General features: G+C 44.3%; 1 protein-coding gene across 2 annotated transcripts; it reads left to right on the forward strand.

Moving 5' to 3' along the window:
• The first annotated feature begins 3 nt into the window (after positions 1-3).
• Positions 4-20,044, forward strand: NUFIP1 (nuclear FMR1 interacting protein 1). Of its 2 annotated transcripts, none has more exons than XM_083738416.1 (10): positions 4-196; positions 3,234-3,325; positions 5,366-5,470; positions 6,239-6,301; positions 6,696-6,772; positions 9,827-9,919; positions 11,378-11,619; positions 13,369-13,503; positions 14,240-14,466; positions 18,887-20,044. In XM_083738416.1, the coding sequence occupies exons 1-10, from the start codon at positions 43-45 to the stop codon at positions 19,217-19,219; spliced, it is 1,521 nt and encodes a 506-aa protein (XP_083594542.1). In that variant the 5' UTR covers positions 4-42; the 3' UTR covers positions 19,220-20,044. The 2 variants fall into 2 exon arrangements, with proteins under 2 accessions (XP_083594542.1, XP_083594543.1); XM_083738417.1 differs by having other exon boundaries at positions 27-196; positions 3,256-3,325.
• Positions 20,045-20,789: the final 745 nt, after the last annotated feature.

Below are 20,789 nucleotides of genomic sequence, written 5' to 3' on the forward strand. Positions count from 1 at the left end.
CGCGAGGTGACGTAATTTCCGGTGCGCCGCGCAGCTTCCTCCATGCTGCGCGCCGTTGGAGTTGCTGAGGCGATGGATGCGTCCTTGTGGCGGGTGCCGCCGCCGCCGCCGCCGCCTTTTCCTGACTGGGCCTCGCAAGGCCACTGGCATCCTTCCCCTCCGGGGCCGTGGCCTCCTCCTTGGTCCCAGCCGCCAGGTGCGTCGCCCTTCGGCCGTCCTCGCACGTGCGGAACTCGCCGCCTCGGGACGGCCTTGCTCCGCTCGGGGTCTTCTTGCGCCTGGCTTCGGGGCTGGGCCTTGCTAGTCGCGGCGCCCGAGCTCTCGGGGCCCAAGGCCCGGCAGGTCCCGCGCTCAGGGCTTCCCCGCCCGCCTTGTGGAAACTCCGCAGCGTAGCTCTATTGCGGAGCGGCGGAGCCCGAGTATACAGCCGCAATAGTCATCGGATTCATTTCGTCCTTGGCAAATAGGAGAAGGGTGGGTTGGTGGTAGGTTTGGTGAGGCCCTAAGCTACTGGAGGTAATGGGGTCCAGCTGTGCTTTACCAACCACAAATTGTCGCTAGTTTTTTTGTTGAATTTATGGACCTAATGGTTGTCTAAAGCCATTTGCAAATGTTGCCATGCAACCAGTCCATGCTGCATGTAGGCACCCTATATATTGTTGTTGTTGTTTAGTCGTGTCCGACTCTTCGTGACCCCATGGACCAGAGCACGCCAGGCACTTCTGTCTTCCACTGCCTCCCGCAGTTTGGTCAAACTCATGCTGGTAGCTTTGAGAACACTGTCCAACCATCTCGTCCTCTGTCGTCCCCTTCTCCTTGTGCCCTCCATCTTTCCCAACATCAGGGTCTTTTCCAGGGAGTCTTCTCATGAGGTGGCCAAAGTATTGGAATCTCAGCTTCAGGATCTGTCCTTCCAGTGAGCACTCAGGGCTGATTTCCTTCAGAATGGAGAGGTTTGATCTTCTTGCAGTCCATGGGACTCTCAAGAGTCTCCTCCAACACCATAATTCAAAAGCATCAATTCTTCAGCGATCAGCCTTCTTGATGGTCCAGCTCTCACTTCCATACATCACTACTTGGAAAACCATGGCTTTAACTATACGGACCTTTGTTGGCAAGGAGATGTCTCTGCTCTTTAAGATGCTGAGCCGCAATATTCATCGGATTCATTTCGTCCTTGACAAATAGGAGATGGGTGGGTTGGTGTGTGTCCCTCCCGCAGGTCCGGATTTAGGTTTGATGAGGCCCTAATCTACTGAAGGTATTGGGGGTCCTTTATATGTACAGCTGTGCTTTATCAACAGCAAATTGCTGCTGGGTTTTTTGTCGAATTTATGGACCTAATAGGTATCTAAAGCCATTTGCACATGTTGCCATGCAACCAGTCCATGCATAATGTGTTGTTGTTGTTGTTTAGTCGTGTCCGACTGTTCGTCACCCCATGGACCAGAGCACACCAGGCATGCAGAATGTAGGCACCCTATATATAGAAATGAGCAAACCAGTGATATTTTAGGGAGCAGGCGGGGCCCATTACTTGCATCATAGGAGCCGACACAACACAAAATACTGTTGCTGTATGTAGGTTTTATTTTACTTGTTTTTTTATCTTATACCCCCACTTCTTCCTTCATCACCCCACCCCCTTATTTCAGATGTGAAGAAAAAGAATAGAAGGGGTGTGTTTCAGCAAAGAGAGATAAAAAGAGAGAGGGAGAGAAAGGCTGGCAGGCATGGCTAGTGTGAGAAGGGAATTGAGGAAGAGTTGGGGGTGTTGCTTTGCTGGTGGTGTTTTTTGACAGCTATATTTTCAAGTTTTCTTGTTTCCATTTGTGTATTCCATTCTTGTTTATGTAATGAGCATTGGGAGGCTGCTTTGGAAAGGTCTGGGACCTCCTCTCTCCCTCCCCCCTCCCCATTATTTAGGAGGAAGTGCTCCTAGAATTATATTTCTACTGCCCCTCCCTCCCTCTTCTCACAGCCCCTCTTCCAAATAATCTACTTTTCCATCTCCATTCCAATGCAGAATAAAACCATTTCATTGAAACATTTAAATTAGCATCCACGTATAAAAAGCACAGTAAAGCCAAGTTCATTGGACAGGAGTTAGGAGTTAAAACAGCAATTTAAACAATTTGAAATCCGCAGGGCTGCTTTTCATTTTCTAATTGTACAGTTGACAACTATTTTGCGGGGGTTTAGTTCCTGGTCCCCACATGGCGGAGCGCATATAAGTGCATCCCACTCTGTTATGCACTTTTCATATTTTTGGTTACCTGTGCGCACATGCATGATCACATGTCTTTTGAATGCTTCTTAATCAGTGATTGCCTGTTTAAATTCTTCCTACTTCATGTTCCAGTTAAATGAAACTCACCACATTGTTATACCACATTGTTTCTGCCAGTGATGACCCCATGTTTCCCTTGAGGTGCCAGATGCTGGTGTGGGAAGTAATTATGGGGCCTGGTTTCATATATTAGCACTGGAGCATAAAGCGCAAACATGCCAAATTAGCTTGCTAGTTTTATCACTTGGTCATAGCAGAAAAATAAAGGTAAAGGGACCGCTGACCATTAGGTCCAGTCGTGGCTGACTCTGGGGTTGCGGCACTCATCTCGCTTTATTGGCCAAGGGAGCCAGCGTACAGCTTCCGGGTCATGTGGCCAGCATGACTAAGCCGCTTCTGGAGAACCAGAGCAGCGCACGGAAACACCGTTTACCTTCCCGCCGGAGCGGTACCTATTTATCTACTTGCACTTTGACGTGCTTTCGAACTGCTAGGTTGGCAGGAGCTGGGACCGAGCAACGGGAGCTCACCCCATCACGGGGATTCGAACCGCCAACCTTCTGATCGGCAAGTCCTAGCTATGTGGTTGAAGCCACAGCGCCACCCGCGTCCCTTGAGTAGAAGAATAACATTCAGCAAATGGCCTGGGATAGAAGAGTTCCCTAGGAAGAGGGGTTGTTCAGTCAGAACTGTAGCTTTGTGAGGGTCATGGGGAGTTTCCTAACAACTCTCAGCCCCTTTAACAAACTATCATCTCCAAGATTCTTTGGGGGAAAGCCATGATTGCTTTTAAAGTGGTATGATCCTGCTCTAAATGGGTAATGCAGATGGGACCCTAGTCTGGCAGTTTTAACTATTTAGTTGTGTTTATATGTAATTTTACTTCATACACAAATTGCAGTGTCCCAATGGCTGATGCAAATATTTTGATTTTTAATTAAAGGCAGAAATTTCCATTTTGATAGAGAATGGCAAATGGAGCAAGCTGGAATGCCATGTGCTGGATCCTGTCAAGGCAGGAATGGCAGACAGAAGGTATTTAATTGTAAATGAGGGTTAATAAATTCTGATGTCAGCCTTTATACATATTTATTATTTCATATATTTATTATTTATTAAGCTTATATAGCACTCTTCATCCGAAGAGCACAGGGCAGCTTAGAGCATAAAAATACAAAATGAAAATTATTGTTGTTATTATTAAGTAATGTATTGTATTGTAAGTAATGTATTAAGTATTGTTATTAAGTAATGTAATAACAAAAGCAAACAAGAAAAACAACAAACCCTGCTCCCACAAACACATTTAAAAGGCTGTAAATTGCTTAATCAGCCAGAGGCCTGATCGTAGAGGATATGTAATGATGGCAGAAGATGAGCCTCCCTGGGAGGAGCATTCCATAAATGGGGAGCTACCACAGAAAAGGTCTATTCTTGTGTTGCCACCCTCTGGACCTCTTGTGGAGGAGCCACACGAAGAAGGGTTTCAGATGATGATTGTGTGGTGCAGGTCACTTCATATGAGGAGTGGAGGTCTTGGAGTTATGGCTGTCCTGAGCCATATGAGACTTTGTAGGTAAAAACCAACGCTTTGAACGAGGCCCAGACACTTAATAGGCAGCCTGTGGAGTTGGGCCAGGATTGGTTTTAACATGTTTGACCACCTAGCCCTAGTGAGCAACCTGACCACTGAATTCTACACCACCTGAAGTTTCCAGACCGTCTTCAGAGGCAGCCCCTCGTTTAACCTGTCATTGTATTCTAACCTAGAGGTTACCAGAGCATAGAAAACAGAAGTTAGATGTATTCAGACATGACAATAAGCCATGGCTTATTAGAGGAACTAGTTGCATCAAACCTTGGGCTCTTCCATCCCTTCTCTTCCTTTGGCATAACAATAAGGAGACTGCAATAAAAAAATGGAAGTGAAAACTAAACTATAAAACAAATTATAGAAGTATAAAACAGCACAAAGTTACAACCATAAACAAATGTGAAAACAATTAAAAACTTCCATATATAAAAAGCAATCCTAATTCTGTTTTTAAAAATCACATTGATAAATACCGTGGTATCTCGGGTTACACACACTTCAGGTTACATACACTTCAGGTTATAGACTCCGTTAACCCAGAAATAGTGCTTCAGGTTAAGAACTTTGCTTCAGGATGAGAATAGAAATCGTACTCTGGCGGCGTGGCAGCAGCAGGAGGCCCCATTAGCTAAAGTGGTGCTTCAGGTTAAGAACAGTTTCAGGTTAAGTATGGACCTCTGGAACGAATTAAGTACTTAACCCGAGGTACCACTGTAGATAAAATAGTTCCATTATAAATGCAGAACGGAAAATTCAAATGGAAAATGTAAGCTGAGCTTTTTAAAAATTTAAATAATATCAAACAGCTCCACAGTAAACATCCACTGCATGTTTGCGTATGCCCTGCTGCATACCCTAGTGATATATGTGGCAAACTTGCTTGCCACATAAAACACAAGTCAGTACTATTCAGTCCACTTGAAATTTGAATCTGGGACATTTAATGCTCCATTCTTTCAGTCACATCACCGTCATTCTTTTAGCTATAAAAGTTAAAATACTGTGAAACACAATACTTCATCCCAATTGTTCTGCAGTGGTTCCAGTCCTACTTGGACGATCATTTTCAGAGGGTAATGTTTGGGGCATGTTGTTCAGCCCCATGGGCCTTTCAATGTGGGGTTCCTTGTGGTTCAGTCTTATCCCCCACACTGTTTAACATCTACATGAAAACATTGAGTGGGGGTCATCCAGAGTTTTGGAGTATGTTGTCAGCAAAATGTTGAAGACACACAGCTTTAGTTCCTCCAATGATAAGCCATGATTTATTGTCATGTCCGAATGCAGTGTCTGTGAAATTAAATGCAGTTTTTAGGTAGGCTCTGCAAATTGATTGACTAGCAATTGGATCTGGCAGATTTAGCACCTGTATCTGATACAATATTTTGCATAAGTGGAACGGCTCCTGACAATTACTGTGTTGGTCAGGATAAATATAATTGTAAGTGATTATAGTTAATGTTTCCCTGCTCTGTTTGCAGAATAGGAAGCGAAAAGAACCAGTTTATACTCATTATTGTGATACATGTGATCGTGGCTTTAAAAACAAGGAGAAATATGAAGAACATGTCTCTCAGCACAGGCAGGTATGTTTTAATAGTTGGGTAGATTTCTCTCTCTTTTGGTTGGCAATTAATTAATAGCATGATTTCTTGAGTTCATTAGTTACCTAGCTTAGCACTTCTTCAGTTTTGCTGTCAAGGGATCATGGAATGCTGACATGGATTGTCTCATGCAGCTAGGATTGTCTCTCATCCAACTGCATGCAATGTCAAAATTTCCTAGGTGTAAATCATTCAAGTTGTATAGGGCTGGGAATACCCCTGTCTGTAACCGTGGAAAGTGAAGACAATGCTAAACTAGTCAGTGGCCTGGCTCAATATAAAGCTGCTGTCTGTGTTCCTGAAAGGGTTTAAAGGTGGAAGGAACTTTCAGGTTTCTCTGAAATATACTAAAATTGTTCTAATACTCAGTTGCTAGTTATATGGTTGCAAGGTATCATTTGAAAATCTAGAGGGAACACTAGGGTTCAGGTTATCCTAAAATAGTCAGAACTCAGAATAAATGTCTTCCTCTGTGTTGCATAGCCTTAATCAGGTCTAGGGTAAAGCAGCTGTGTCCCTTGCAGGGGCAATAAAGGCCCTTGGTGAGATAAGAAGCAATAGGCCAGCGGCATCACCAGCTAAGGAAGCAGATAAGGTAAAGGCAGAGGAAGAAAAATAAAAGTGAGAAGAGAACAAAAAGCAGGAAGTTCAGCCGCAACTGCAGCTTGTCATTATTGTTGATCCCTTTGCTAATTAGGCATGCAAACACAACCCAGTTCTAAAAGTGGTCGCTACTTTTCTTTCTTTCAGTGTACAGAAGATGGCTGCGCTTTTAGTGCACATGAAAAGCTGGTTCAGATTCACTGGAAAAATGTAGGTATTTCCCTAGTTCAGCTTGAAATCTGATTTTAAATGAATTGTAGAATTGTTGAACTGCAAGGAAAAGGAAACTACTCTTTTCCACTTTGAGCTGTAAAACCAATGCTGCTTTGTTAAATTAGACAGTTGTGGTGAGGAGCAGGCCCTTTATGCCAATTGGAATGATCCTCCCATCTACAATTTTCACTCTGTTTAGCCCTTGGATCAGCTGGTTGGTCTTGTTTGTTCTTAGTAATGCTGTTTTTCAGGGGTTGTGCTGTTGAATTTGGGTTCATTTTCGTCACTGTTTGTCCCCTTTTTTCTGTTTAGTCTCTCACTAAAAACATAGTTTTTAAAAGACTATAAACACCCGTAATTCACAATGTTTTCCCCCCTTCCCCCTCCGCAGATGCATTCTCCTGGTGCCAAGCAAATCAAGTTAGATACTCCGGGTGAAATTGCTAAATGGAGGGAGGATAGAAGAAAGTGAGTAGATGTTTAATTTCCATGGCTCCACATGAGACTGAAAATGATTCCCCTCCCAAAACCTATTTACAACTTTCTCTTATTCCTCCCCTTCCCCTTCTTTGTCGTGGCTGCTTCTGAGCACTGCTCCGTTCTTCCATCTTAGTTTAGAACATACTATTGACTCCATCCATTTGATAGTGAGCTATAAAGCTCTGCAAGGCATAACAGAGCTGTGTTCCTTCCTCTCTTGGCTTGGTTGTGCAGGCACCTTTCGAGGTTAGGAATGGGAGGCCTGTGTCCACTCCTGTATTGCTGTCTGCCTTTCCCAAATTTCTTGACTTCCTCAAGGGGCTCTCTTATAACCCGTGTGAATCCCTCCACACACATTTGCTATGTTTACAGTAGGACTGGCTCAAGCTCTCTCTATATTTTACTTCATAGCACAGATCCCAAAGTGATGTAGAATAATAAATTAAAAATTGTAGGAGCAAGGCTGGGAGTAAGCTGTTTGTTACCTCTATTTATTTGATCAGTGGATAATTTCCCAAAGGAAATAAAATATTTAAATATTAACTAATTAGTTGAGAGAGGAACTGCATGGGTGTGCATGCGGGGGGGGGGGGGCAGCTCCCACCTGAAAGGGAATGGTTATTGAAATGCCTGGTTGTCGCATAGAGAGACAAATAAAGTGACTTGAAGGTGAGGCAGTAGGCAAATGTGATCAGTATTAAAAGTAGCGCTTTTTTTAGTGTTCTTGGGAATCTGAATGTATCAAGGGCATCGATGGAGATCCTACCTGGTGAACCCACAGTGAGAGCTATTCCGTTTCTGACACGCAAAAACTTGCTAGTAACGTGGCTTGCGTGCTCGTTTTTTGTGAAAACTCTTCGGGTATTAAAACAACGCCATCTTTATTGCCAAGTTCCCCACAATTCACACATCATGAATAGTTTTCAGGTTAGGCGTTTTGAGAACTCTATAGGCTCTTAACTAAGAGGCAACCAGTCAGTGTAGCTCAGATAACCAGAAAAATGTAGGGAGCACCAACTGAATTGGCTGTTATAATTTCAGGTAGCAAAGGCAGCTAGAAATGTGTGAATGGGTCACTAAGATCCCTTATTAGCACAACTCCTGAATCCAGTCTTGGGTAGCAAAGGGAGCAACCTCTTCCATTTACTCATTATTGCAGTCAGATTTCTATGGAGAAACACTGGAGTGAAAAATAGTTTGGGGAAAACTCTTGGGTTCAACAAGCAAGATGATAAGCTATGCAGAAGCAACCTATCCATACTACAGAGGTGCCTCGCAAGACGAAATTAATCCGTTCCGTGAGGCTCTTCGTCTAGCGGTTTTTTCGTCTTGCGAAGCAAGCCCATTGACGGCTTAGCGGATTAGCGCTATTAGCGGTTTAGCGGCTTTTAGCGATCAGCTGTTAAGCGGTTTATCAGCGGATCAGCTGATAAGCGGCTTAGCGGCTTAGGAAAAGGGGGGAAATAGGGGGGAAAACCCGCAGGAACTCGCAAGACATTTTTGTCTTGCGAAGCAACCCCATAGGGAAATTCGTTTTGCGAAGCGCCTCCAAAACGGAAAACCCTTTCGTCTAGCGGGTTTACCGTCTTGCGAGGCGTTCGTCTTGCGGGGCACCACTGTATATCAGTTTAGGGTCAGAAAATTAGTGCTGAAATCAGCACACAGGTGGCACATACCCTGTTGAAAAGGTACTACATAATGATGAAATGCCGCAAAAATGCTAAAGGGAGTGTAGGGCAAGGGAAACTTTTTTTCTGATTTATGGTGTCCTGGTGTGCATTAATTCTGGCTGGATTTGCATGGAATTATTTCAGAAGCAAGGGATTGTACCAGAATATTGCTGTCCGTTGCGGATCCTAAGCAAATTCCTCCAGAAGAAAATTAGCTTCAAGGATGCTAGCAATAGTCTGTGGCTGAGCACAGGAAAGCAAGGCTGGGCTACTCCATACAGGACTGTGAAATATAGTGGAAGGTAAAGGAAAAGGACCGCTGACCATTAGGTCCAGTCATGACCGACTCTGGGGTTGCAGCGCTCATCTCGCTTTACTGGCCGAGGGAGCCGGCGTTTGTCCGCAGACAGCTTCCGGGTCATGTGGCCAGCATGACTAAGCCGCTTCTGGCGAACCAGAGCAGCACACAGAAACGCCGTTTACCTTCCCGCCGGAGCGGTACCTATTTATCTACTTGCACTTGACGTGCTTTCGAACTGCTAGGTTGGCAGTAGCAGGGACCGAGCAACGGGACCTCACCCCGTTGCGGGGATTCGAACCGCCGACCTTCTGATCAGCAAGTCCTAGGCTCTGTGGTTTAACCCACAGCGCCACCAAGTGTGGGAGAGCAGGTGCTGTGATTCTCCAGCAGTTTGACTTTCCCTTTTTAGCCAGCGGGGTATAAATCATAAAATTATCTTTATTATTATTACTTTGAGGCGCACTCCTTTGTCTTTCGAGATAGATACTGGCAACCAAATTGAGGTGTGCAAGTGAATGGACCAGCAGTTATACTGAGAAATATTTGCTGTATCGCGTGTGATGCATGTGGTTTTCTACAACGGGTTGAGAACAAGGAATGTCATTGTATTTATTGTAAAAAGAATTGCAGTAAAATTATATGCAAAATAACAACCGCAGAACAACTTATGGTGCAGGTGCTACAAAACCACGCTCTGGCCACAGGCAGGGCAGGGAGACAACCCGGGCCTTACAACAGTTGAAAACAGCAGCTAGCCAGCCCCAGCTTTCTCCAGGCAGAAGAAAGGGGTGCCTGTGGCAGTAATAGCATATCTGTTGTCCTGGAGTCTTATGGATGTCAGGGGCTGGAGGAGTCGCACTCCCATTCTTCTGCTCCCTAGTTGATGGCCTAGGCTAGGAACACACTAGCCTTTAGCCATGGAAGACAAGTGGTTCGCCTGCCAGCCCACAGTGTTGAAAGCACTGGATCTTCTCAGCCCCCAATTCTTGCTAGGAATATTGCAATTAAGGCTTGCGAAACACTTCAGTGCCATAGATGTATTAATAAGACTTCATATGTACGTTGCTCTAGAAATTTTCCTACTTTGGCAAATATTGAAAAGAAGAAAGCAATGGAAGTGGAAAAGGAGCAAAGAGGAGGAATACTGAAAACACTTCAGTTTGGGTAAGAGAGTGTGTGTACGTGTGTGTGTGTGTGTGTGTGTGTATCTATATATATATATATCTATATGTTGTTGGTACCATCAAAGATGGACTCTTTCTCTTTCCTTATCATTTATTAAAGATTAATTCATTTTCTCTAATATGTTCAGATGAGATTTCCAGAAAGTCTGCGCCCAGGAATTAGTCCAGTCCCAGCCTGGTACATATCTAATTATATTGAGCACTTTCAATCCATTCTCTGGTCTAGATGTGTGCAGTGACCAAGCTTGCCTAAGCGTGGGATTAGCCATCGCCACCGGCATTTGTGCAATTGCTAAGTTTTTACCAGCAGACCTATAAAATTAGGCTTCTACTGATTTTATTACAGGGCATAGCAGCTTATCTTTCCTTCCCTCCTCGTTCCTTGGCAGTTGTTAGTAGCAGCTCCCACATGCATGTCACTCCAACCCTCTCCCATGGTTCTTCTGCAAATACAACCTTCACATTCCAGTCACTTGCTCAGCCCTTCTGACACACATTTCAATTTTCATTCTACAACCTCTCTGACAGTATGGTAGCCATCTTCAAATACCTGAAGGGCTGTCTCATGGAAGATGGAGCAAGCTTGTTCTCTGCTGCTCTAGAGCATGGGTAGGCAAACTAAGGCCCGGGGGCCAGATTCGGCCCAATCGCCTCTTAAATCTGGCCGGTCCAGGAATCAGCGTGTTTTTACATGAGTAGAATGTGCACTTTTATTTAAAATGCACCTCTGGGTTATTTGTGGGGCCTGCTTGGTGTTTTTACATGAGTAGAATGTGTCCTTTTACTTAAAATGCATCTCTGGGTTATTTGTGGGGCATAGAAATTCGTTCATTTTTTCTTTTTCAAAATATAATCCAGCCCCCTCACAAGATCTGAGGGGCAGTGGACTGGCCCACAGCTGAAAAAGGTTGCTGACCTCTGCTCTAGAGAGTGGGAACTGAACCAATAGATCCAAATTGCAAGAAAGAGATCCACGGATGAAGGGTGGTGCATAAATAAATAAGAAAAAGAGATTTCGCCTAAATTTTAGGAAGAATCGTCTGACAGTAAGAGCTGTTTGACAGTGGAATGGATTTCCTCAGAAGCTGTTGGCCTTTCCTTCCTTGAAGGTTTTTTACAGAGGATGGATGGTCGTCTGTGAGGGATTCTTTAGTTGTGATTCCTGCTGTATGAGCTTTGAGATCCTTTCCAGCTCTACAGTTCTATAACAGCAAGGCACTTGGTCCAGATTGTAAACAAGACTGGGAGAAAGCTATCCTGATTCGCTTGATACCCAACACAGTGTTTCCCAAACTTTTGATACCTAGGTAATGCTGAGGTATAAATGAATGATTTGGGAATCAGCCGTATATAAGAATATATGTGGGGAGCAGCATCTGTGTCATGGCTGAGACAGGAAATGACCTGGAACAAACATTTATGCATTTTTCTCTTCCAGCAAGATGAAAGGAATGTGGAAACCTCCTCAAGCTGTGGCTTCTAGGCAACGGGGAAAAGTAAGAAGGCAGACAAATGGCTGCTGGAACAAATCTAATCATCCCTTGAAGGCTCCCGCTACAGCTGTGACTGGTCCAAATAACCATGGAACTGAGAAGGAAATTGGAAAAGAGCTTTCTGGAGAAGCAGATGCCTCTATGAGAGATGTAGATCCCCTGAGCATTCTGGCCACAAACGATCCTGGTGAGCCCTTCCCCTGAGTTTTGTTTCTTCACATAATTAAATGTTCAACAGAAAGCAGTAAGAGAACTGCCCTTAGACAAATGTGGGTGAGTGGGTTGTGGAGGTAGAAGTGACTCCACGCTCCCCCAAAACCTGCCAAGTGAATACCGTATTTTTTGTAGAAGTCAAGTTGGTTCTGCTTCAGTTGGGCTCTTTCTTCGACGTGCTTAAAAATAGTGCACGGCTTAATTTTGGTAGTATCCAGCTTTATAAACTATGAGAGAGCTGTGACTTTCAGCTTTAAACCAAGGTGGAGGATGCAACTGCTGGTGCCAGGGATGAGGAGAAGTACCATCTTTTTTGCTCCATAAGACTCACTTTTTCCCTCCTAAAAAGTAAGGGGAAATGTGTGTGCGTCTTATGGAGCGAATGCAGGCTGCACAGCTATCCCAGAAGCCAGAACAGCAGGAGGGATTGCTGCTTTCACTGCGCAGCGATTCCTCTTGCTGTTCCAGCTTCTGAGATTGAGATTTTTTTTTCTTGTTTTCCTCCTCCAAAAATTAGGTGCGTCTTGTGGTCTGGTGCGTCTTACAGAGTGAAAAATACGGTAACTTGTTTTTGTTGAGGGGCTTCACTAAGCAGAAGTCAAGCCCAGTTTCCCTCAGCCAGCATAAGGCCCCTGCTGCTCTCCTCAGGATTGGAATTGGTCAAATTGGTTGGAATTGGGCAAATTGGTGAGTTGGCCCTGGTGCTACTGATGATCATGGAGAGATAAATAAGGTTTATTTACATACCCCCCCCTTTTTGCAATAACTGCACTCAGTGGGTTTACCCAATCCACTGGTTCCCCAAAATTGCTCGGAGGAGGATTCTGCAGCAGTTGCCACTACTTGTGAAGTTTTTAGGGTTGATATTAGCCTCCTTCAACTTGCCAGGTACCTGGCCACCAGCCAGGAGGATCCTGAAGAGGTTTTTAGTAAGCTCTGTTTTATCTGCTCACACAGATAAAGCACACAGGAAGAAGAGGGGGCCATGCAGGCCCATAAAGGAGGCTAGACTGGTTCATCTCTGACTCTGGATGCAGAAAAGGCCTAACTTTGGCAGAGGTTTAGTAGACCAGTAGAGGTGGCTTCATGGGCCAGATTGGGGCCTCAGATTTGCATCTGGTTGCTCACTGCAAACCACTTTTCTTGTTGGCTTTTCTGCCTCTAGTACTGAGCTTAAAGCTGAAGTATTTGGGGCCATAGCCCATTCTGGTAAGTCTTCCTTCAGGTAAATACTCCAAGTTCACTAGGGGATGCCACTTCCAGAGAGCTTTTCATCTGTTACCCACGGGGGAAGAGGAATCTCTTTTGGTGTTGTGTAATTGTTCAAATATTTCTGTCTCACAATTGAAGAAGAGGAGTATTTTACCATTTAGTTACTCTTTATCAGAATGTGATTTATTGCTGGGAAAAACTAGGTATATATGAGGGGCTGACAGCACACAAGTTTTCTTATCCCCAGCACTACTGAAAACCTCTGCAGCCTGCTTGCATTGAATAAATGTCTTTAATTTGCATGTTCAATTTAGAATTGGCTGTATCAAGTTTTCAGAACCCTTTATTGTTGCAGTGTGGATGGGTACACATCTGTGAATAGGGCAGAATGTTTCTGTGGTGGATGTGAGGGAGTAGCTATACGGGGCACAGAGGGTCAGTTTGGTGAAGCCTGGAGCTGGTTGTAGGCCCTGCTGACCGATAATGATGCGATTTTTCTGCCTCCTTCCAGATTCAGACAAAGAGGGGTGCACTGAGAAAAATGCAGCTTTGGCGATGACTGTTGTTCCAAAGCAGGTGACCTCGGCTCTGAGCTCACTAGTGGCCAACTATGGCAGCATGTCGGAAAGTGAGAGTGAACAAGAAGGTAAGCTGTTTAATTTAAGCTAAGCTGAACTATGTACCGTATTTTTTGCTCTATAAGACTCACTTTTTCCCTCCTAAAAAGTAAGGGGAAATGTGTGTGCGTCTTATGGAGCGAATGCAGGCTGCGCAGCTATCCCAGAAGCCAGAACAGCGAGAGGGATTGGTGCTTTCACTGCGCAGCGATCCCTCTTGCAGTTCTGGCTTCTGAGATTCAGAATTATTTTTTTCTTGTTTTCCTCCTCCAAAAACTAGGTGCGTCTTGTGGTCTGGTGCGTCTTATAGAGCGAAAAATACGGTATATACAGTTAGCAGTAAAGGTGCAGTTATGGAATATGTGGCTCATTAATGATGCCCTGCTACTTATAGGGCTGGTAGGTGACTAAATGAACAGAGGCCATTGCATTCATGCTCTAAATCAGGGTTTCCCAAACTTGGGTCTTCAGCTGATTTTGGACCACAACTCCCATCATCCCCAGCTAGCAGGACCGGTGGTCAAGGATTATGGGGGTTGTATTCCAAAAGCAACTGGAGACCCAAGTTTGGGAAACCCTTTTCTAAATCATAATTGTGTTTTGGTTTAAGTTATACACATACTATTTGTGCACAGTGCTCTTAACATTCAGTATCATTTCTTAAGTAATTTCAGTTTGAATCTGTCTTGTGCAGTAATCAGTTGCCTGACCCAATCAGTGCTTTCAGCACTACTTATTTTACCGCTTTTTCTTTTTAAAAAATAGAACCAACACCAAAAGTGTTTCATGAAAACAAGACATCTCTCAGAAGTCTCCCTCCATCTTCAAGCATTTCCCAGAGCTTTAAAGACACAGGCCATAAAGAAGCTGCTAATTATGTAGACGCAGCATCGGGGAGGCCGGATTCACATGCAGTACATTCCAGGAGTCTGAACAGACAGAGGAAATCACTTTCTGAATTACCACGCCGTCATCCAACTCTGCTGGAAATGGTAAACTGCCCTTCCAGTATTTTCTGCTTAGTAAATAGAATATTGTGGGTTCATGATTGTAGGCTGGTGCTTGCAAGAGGTTAGGTAGCCTTGTCAGGTACTGCAAGCTTAGACAAGGCAAAATAAAGTGCTGCTTGATCACCTGCTATGTTTGTTCCAAAACAGTGAAGAAGAATTGCATGGAGATCTTCTGTTCTGCTGGCAGTGCCAAACAAGCTTCCCAATACCTTCTATCCATCATATCCTAAATCCATCTAAACTTAATATGTGAGAAAAAATTGGCTTGCCATTAAATGAGAAGTGCAGTTAGGCTATCTAAGAGATGGAATAAGACAATTGAATTAATACTGGAGGAAGAAGCAGACAGGTCATTGGGTTACTGTAAAGGTTCTAGGGGTTGCTCGTGCGTAAGTTGTCGCCACACCTGGCTGGGTTACCTGGGTGAACCCTTTCTGTCTGGACAGCCTCTCACCCGTGGCTGTCTCAATCGCTGGCAGAATCCGTCAGTGGGCGTTTCTTGAACTTCTTCCAGCAAAGAAGTTCTTTGACGCCTAGTCTCCTCCTACTCTCCCTGTGCGGAAGTCTTCTGCGCAGGGAGGGTGTGGGCAGCGGAGGACCCGTGCTCTCCCCGCTGGTCTCCGGCGAGGAGTCCTGGAGCCCCCTCGCCGATTCCCCCATCTGCCCCCCTTCTCCACTGGTGCTACGCTGATTTCCTTCCCCAGCAGATGTGCTGCCTCTCTCCCTACTGGGACCCTCCGGCATCCCTCTGGAGCCTTCCCTCCGCCTCTGGCTCCGATGGCAGTTCCCTGACAGTTAGTCTATTGCATCAAAAACAAAGAGTCCTGTAACCCTTTAAAGACAAATAACTAAAAAACATCAGTTTGTTAAAATATTTACTGCTTTAAGCATAGATTCATCATTTGTAGTGTCCTTGAATGTGAGGACATGGGTATATTTCTTCCCACTGTGTTCTCTGTCAGTTGCCACCATGTGTCCATAGTGAGTTCCGTACTAATTCTGGCCACACAGTTTATCACCTTCCGTTAAGTATTAGCTGACCAAAGCCATGTCCACTTGTTACAGGAGAGTGAGAAAACAAAGGTCTGAGTTGGTAACTGTCAGATTCAATAGTAGTTGTTGAATGTTATTTCATTGTGAAATTATGTTCTTTTAATTTAAGATTTTATTGACTTATACAAAAAAAAGTACAATTAGGGGATGTATATCAAAGAATATTTGTTTTGTCACATTATAGCACTCAATTACTATTAACAGTTGAATGAGATCAATACAGTATTATTTTTTTTCTAAATCAGTTATGAGGTCCACATTTCATTCATTGTTACAGGCAAAGAACTTTGCAAATCATTTGCAGTAACATCAGGGATAAATTCCTGGTGTAGGAATGTTCTGGGTTATGTGTTATTTTCTCAGTGCTCCAGATTCCAGGTATTATTGTACCTAAAAAGAAATTGTAAATCATAATTGCAGCATCATTTGAATAGCAGTCTCAATAATCCTAGCCATCTCCTAATATACCTAAGTCCAAAAATTGTGAACAAATGGACACTCCCGCCATAAATGGATGTACCATATTTTTCGCACCATAGGGCGCACCGGACCATAGGGCGCACCCAGTTTTTTTGGGGGGGAAATAAAGGGGGAAAAATTATTTCCCCCCCAGGCGCGGGGCTGGGACGGGGGAAGCTCGAGCTTCCCCCGACCCCAGCCCCCAAACAGGCAAGTCTCCGCAAGCCGTGGGAGCGCTCCCGCTGCTTGCGGAGAGGTCCGCGAAGCCTGGACGCGCTGAGCTCAGCGCGCGCAGGCTTCAGCATGCAGGCAAGTCTCCGCAAGCAGCGGGAGCCCAGCGCTGTCCCCCAAGTTCGCGGGGCTGGCGACGGGGAGGAGCAGGCTTCTCCCCCCCCCCCACCAGCCTTCTAGCCAAGTTGGGGGACAGCAGGAAGGGCGCGCTGCGCCTCTCCCGCTGTCTCCCGAGTTTGCGGGGCTGGCGACGGGGAGGAGCAGGCTTCTCCACCCGCCAGCCTTCTAACCAAGTTGGGGGACAGCGGGATGGCGGCGTTCCGCCTCCCCACTGTCCCCCGAGCTTGTGGGGCTGGCGGTGGGGCTCCCTGAAGCCTGAATTCGCACCATAGGACGCACACACATTTCCCCTTCATTTTTGGAGGGGAAAAAGTGCGTCCTATGGTGTGAAACATACGGTATGTCACCCTGGCACCAAATTTGTGCCAGCAATCGAATGCCAACCCTGAAGTCATGGGAGATAATTGTACTGGTTTGCAGTGTTGCCTGTGTAATATCTTCACATAGGTAAACACCAGTTTGTATGGTTTAGATAGAAGACCGTAATTTTTTCCGTTAATTTCATTCGTATCAATGCCTATAACACGCTCCCATAGAGTTTTAAGGCCTGCAAGAACTCAATTATATCATTGTGGTATTATCTGAATACTGGTTTCTGTATTTCAGAAAGGTTCAGCAGTTGGCTTCAATAATAAAAAGCTATATAGTAGTTAAGCAGGGTAAACCAAAAAAGAAAACACTGAAGCTGAAAGCATCTCTCTCCTTTTCTGTACACTCTGTGTCCAATGCTTGAGCACCGCACCTCTTTTTCTGTGAGGAGGGTTGCCTTCTCAGTGTTTTTATTTGGTTTCTTCTCAGTGTTTTTATTGGTTTGTACAGGGTGGGGTGTATTCTGAGCATTGGCAGTTTTTATTCTATGTATTTATTGCGTCTATATTTCACCTTTTCCTCCAAGATGCTCAAAGGGTGCACATGGTTATCCAATTCCCTGTTTTATTCTCACAACAACCTCACAACAGCGAGGTAGATGAGGCTAAGAGATGGTGACTGACCCAGGGGCACCCAGTGAGCTCCATGGCTGGGTGAGGATTAGAACTCTGGTCTCCCAGGTCACAATCCAGCATTCGAACCACTACATCGGGGTAGGCAACCTAAGGCCCGGGGGCCGGATGCGGCCCAAAGGCCTTCTCAGTCCAGCCCTCAGACGGTCTGGGAATCAGTGTGTTTTTACATGAGTAGAATATGTCCTTTTATTTAAAATGCATCTCTGGGTTATTTGTGGGGCATAGGAATGTGTTCATTAAATATATATATATATATATATAGTCCGGCCCACCACATGTTCTGAGGGACGGTGGACCGGCCCACAGCTAAAAAAGGTTGCTGACCCCTGGACTACAGCATACCTCATATTACATGGTGCCCATCACATTTCCTTAGCTTTCATGTGTACCTCTGAGTGGGATGGAGGTGGCGCTGTGGTCTAAACCACTGAGCTTCTTGGGCTTGCCGGTCAGAAGGTCGGAGGTTCAAATCCCCACAATTGGGTGAGCTCCCATTGCTCTGTCCTAGCAGTGCGAAAACACACCAGTTCAAGTAGATAAATAGATAACGCTGTGGTGGGAAGGTAAACAGCGTTTCCGTGCACTCTGGTTTCAGTCACGGTGTTCCGTTGCGCCAGAAGCAGTTTAGTCCTGTTGGCCACATGACCCGGAAAGCTGTCTGTGGACAAATGTCGCCTCCCCCGGCCTGAAAGCAAGATGAGCGCCACAACCCCATAGTCGCCTTTGACTGGACTTAACCATCCAGGAGTCCTTTACCTTTACCTCTGAGCCCAAAAAGTTTTGGGGCCCCTCACATATCCTAAAATAGAAAGATGCCTTCTATGGCTGAGATGGTTCAGTTGGTAGAGCATAAGACTCTTAAGATCAAGGTCATGGGTTCAAGCGCATTGGGAAAAGATTCCTGCATTTCAGGGGGTTTGACTAGATGACCCTTGTGGTCCCGTTCAGCTCTGCAATTATATCCATTTTTATAAGTTTACTTGTGTTTGGGCTAAGGGAAACCAGCTATAGGGCCTGTTTCAGTGTCTGGAAACTGTCTAAAGTGGCTGCAGAAGTGAGAATATTTTCCACGTTAGTCATTCCCCACTTTCCATTTGGGCCTTTCAGTGGCTGCAAAGCAAATAAATATTTTAAATAAAAACGTGTCCCTCTTCATGGGGGTAACTTCCTTAGGAGGATGCTATCTTACTGGGATGGTTATTGAGCTCCAAAGTCATTCCATGGTTCTCCTTTCACGGACATTAGTTTTATAATATTTTCGCAAGCAGGCACATTATTTCTGTAGTTCATCACAGTTTCATAGTTGAGTCTCAAGCCCCACAATAAATTGGGGGGGGGGCATCCGATCAGAGTGATTAATCCGTAGTTCCAATTTTCAGGTATATATTTCTGCCTGGTTTTTAACAGAGACAATAAACCAAATATATATTGGAAACCCATTTGCTGATTACTCCATAATTGTATCGCTGTGTAAGCAGTTCTGTTTGCATAGAATGTTTGTAGGAATATGCCTCATTCTGTCTTTCTCCTTCTAGCTATTAGCAAAGGACATACGGCATGAAAGGAATGTGATTCTGCAGTGCATTCGCTATATTCTCCAAAATGATATCTTTGGACTCTACTCACAGACTGATTCGAGAGCATGCATGGAGACTGGACAGACTTCTCAAGATACGAAAGGCAGGCAAACTGAATCTAACAGCTCTCATAGTTTTGACAATAAATTAGCAGAGCAGAATGAATTACTTGTAGGTCAAAGTAAGGAGGCATCTGTATCCTGCACAGCACAAACTTACGCTGTTGATGAGGAGATTTGGGAAACCACAGAAATACACTGTAAAGAAAACGAACTTGATAGTTCTGCATAACCAGACCTATTTTGGGATTCTTTCTGAAAGTCAGCAAATTATATAGGAGCTCAAAATATTTTGACAGAACTAAATCAGCCCTTCTAATGTAAACCTGCATCGACATCCATCCTGTTACTATTTTGATCTTGTAGATTTTTTCCCCTTGAGGGTTTTATTTTTATGCCTGAGGAGTTTAAATGGACATTAACCATGTTAAATCAATATTCATGTGATTTCTATTATAGACATGACAGCGGCATTCATTGTTGTTGCCCTATAGTCTCAGGCACTTTTCTCCCTCCCCAAAGTATAACAGCCGTGGAGACAGATTGTGGGAAGGGAAGGCAGGAAGAGGGTTTGGCTTTCCTCCCCTCTGTGCTCTTTCGATGTTAATATTAGACATGCCCCCATCTCATCCTCCCATTTTATACATGAACGTGATACTCATGAAATGCGGCTGCCACTATTGTGCCCAATGTGGCCCCTAGAGTATCTTAATTTCTGAAGTATCAGAAAGATGGAACATTAGAAATTAGCCTTGCAAATATTTATCCAATCTTAACACACGTTTTGTTGTCTTGAGCAGCAGGCTGAAGGACACGTTATATCCCTACCTGCCTCTGACCAGTTTGGATTGTTTTATTTTTATTACGGTTGTCCCCAGCAATGTGGTACAATTTGAAAAAGCTTTATATTTTTAATTATTAGTGGAGCAATATGCACCAAGTTGCTTGGATTAAAAGTATGTTTTTTACAAAAATATGTACTGTATTCCTTCCCACACTCCCACTTTTGTCCTACAAATGTAATACATTCTTAATAAACTGTTGGTGCAGAAATTGATCACTTGGTATTGGAAAGGCAGACACTTTATATTGGATTTTAAATAATACATTGAAATTGTGTGCAATTGCAGTGACTCACTGTCTATTTGTCCTAGTTTGATTTGGAAATTTGGTTTTCAGTCTGGTTAAGGCAGTCCATGATACAGTAGAGCCACTACGAAGCGTTGGGATGGCATAGTGAAAAACGCCGGATTATTTTTTGACTGCAAAATTAGTCTAAAAGTAGCAGGAATAAACTTAGAAATTGTGCACATTTCCACTGCATTTCTTTAAAATCTTTATCCAGATGGTTCATTGTCAGCAGTGCTACAGGAACCAAGAGGATCAAAAATTAAGAAGACTAGCAGGCCAAAGGTCTGCTGAAATAAAATGACTAGCCCACAAACATGCATTTCTCATTCACACACACTCATGGGTGCCAAAAAGATTTTCTGGCCCCAGCGCACTGTTTATGAATTTGACCTCCTGACACACAAAGAAAATATCTGTTACATATGTTTTGTGGCATATGCATATTTGTGTCCAGGTGGGAATGGAGGGTGCAAAAATAAATCAGGGACTGCACATGTAATAAGATGTCTGCAGACAATGTGAACCAGTGAAGTTTTTTGCATAATTGAATTTACATACTAGAAAAGGCTTAACCTGTTGAATTTCTACCATATAGCTGTTAAAGAGACAAGAACCCAGTTTTCCCCCAATACCAACACTAAACCAAAGCCTAGGCTACTGTCCTGTGTACT

This window comes from Podarcis gaigeae, assembly GCF_964106915.1.
Source record: "Podarcis gaigeae genome assembly, chromosome: 5".
Classification (NCBI taxonomy): domain Eukaryota; kingdom Metazoa; phylum Chordata; class Lepidosauria; order Squamata; family Lacertidae; genus Podarcis; species Podarcis gaigeae.

What these genes read in the sequence shown, in the direction of transcription:
- NUFIP1 (XM_083738416.1), top strand. Translation starts at nt 43, where the DNA reads ATGCTGCGCGCCGTTGGAGTTGCTGAGGCGATGGATGCGTCCTTGTGG. An exon ending in TTCAGATTCACTGGAAAAAT is followed by an intron (nt 6,302 to 6,695) that starts GTAGGTATTTCC and finishes CCCCCTCCGCAG; the next exon opens with ATGCATTCTCCTGGTGCCAA. An exon ending in CTGAAAACACTTCAGTTTGG is followed by an intron (nt 9,920 to 11,377) that starts GTAAGAGAGTGT and finishes TTTCTCTTCCAG; the next exon opens with CAAGATGAAAGGAATGTGGA.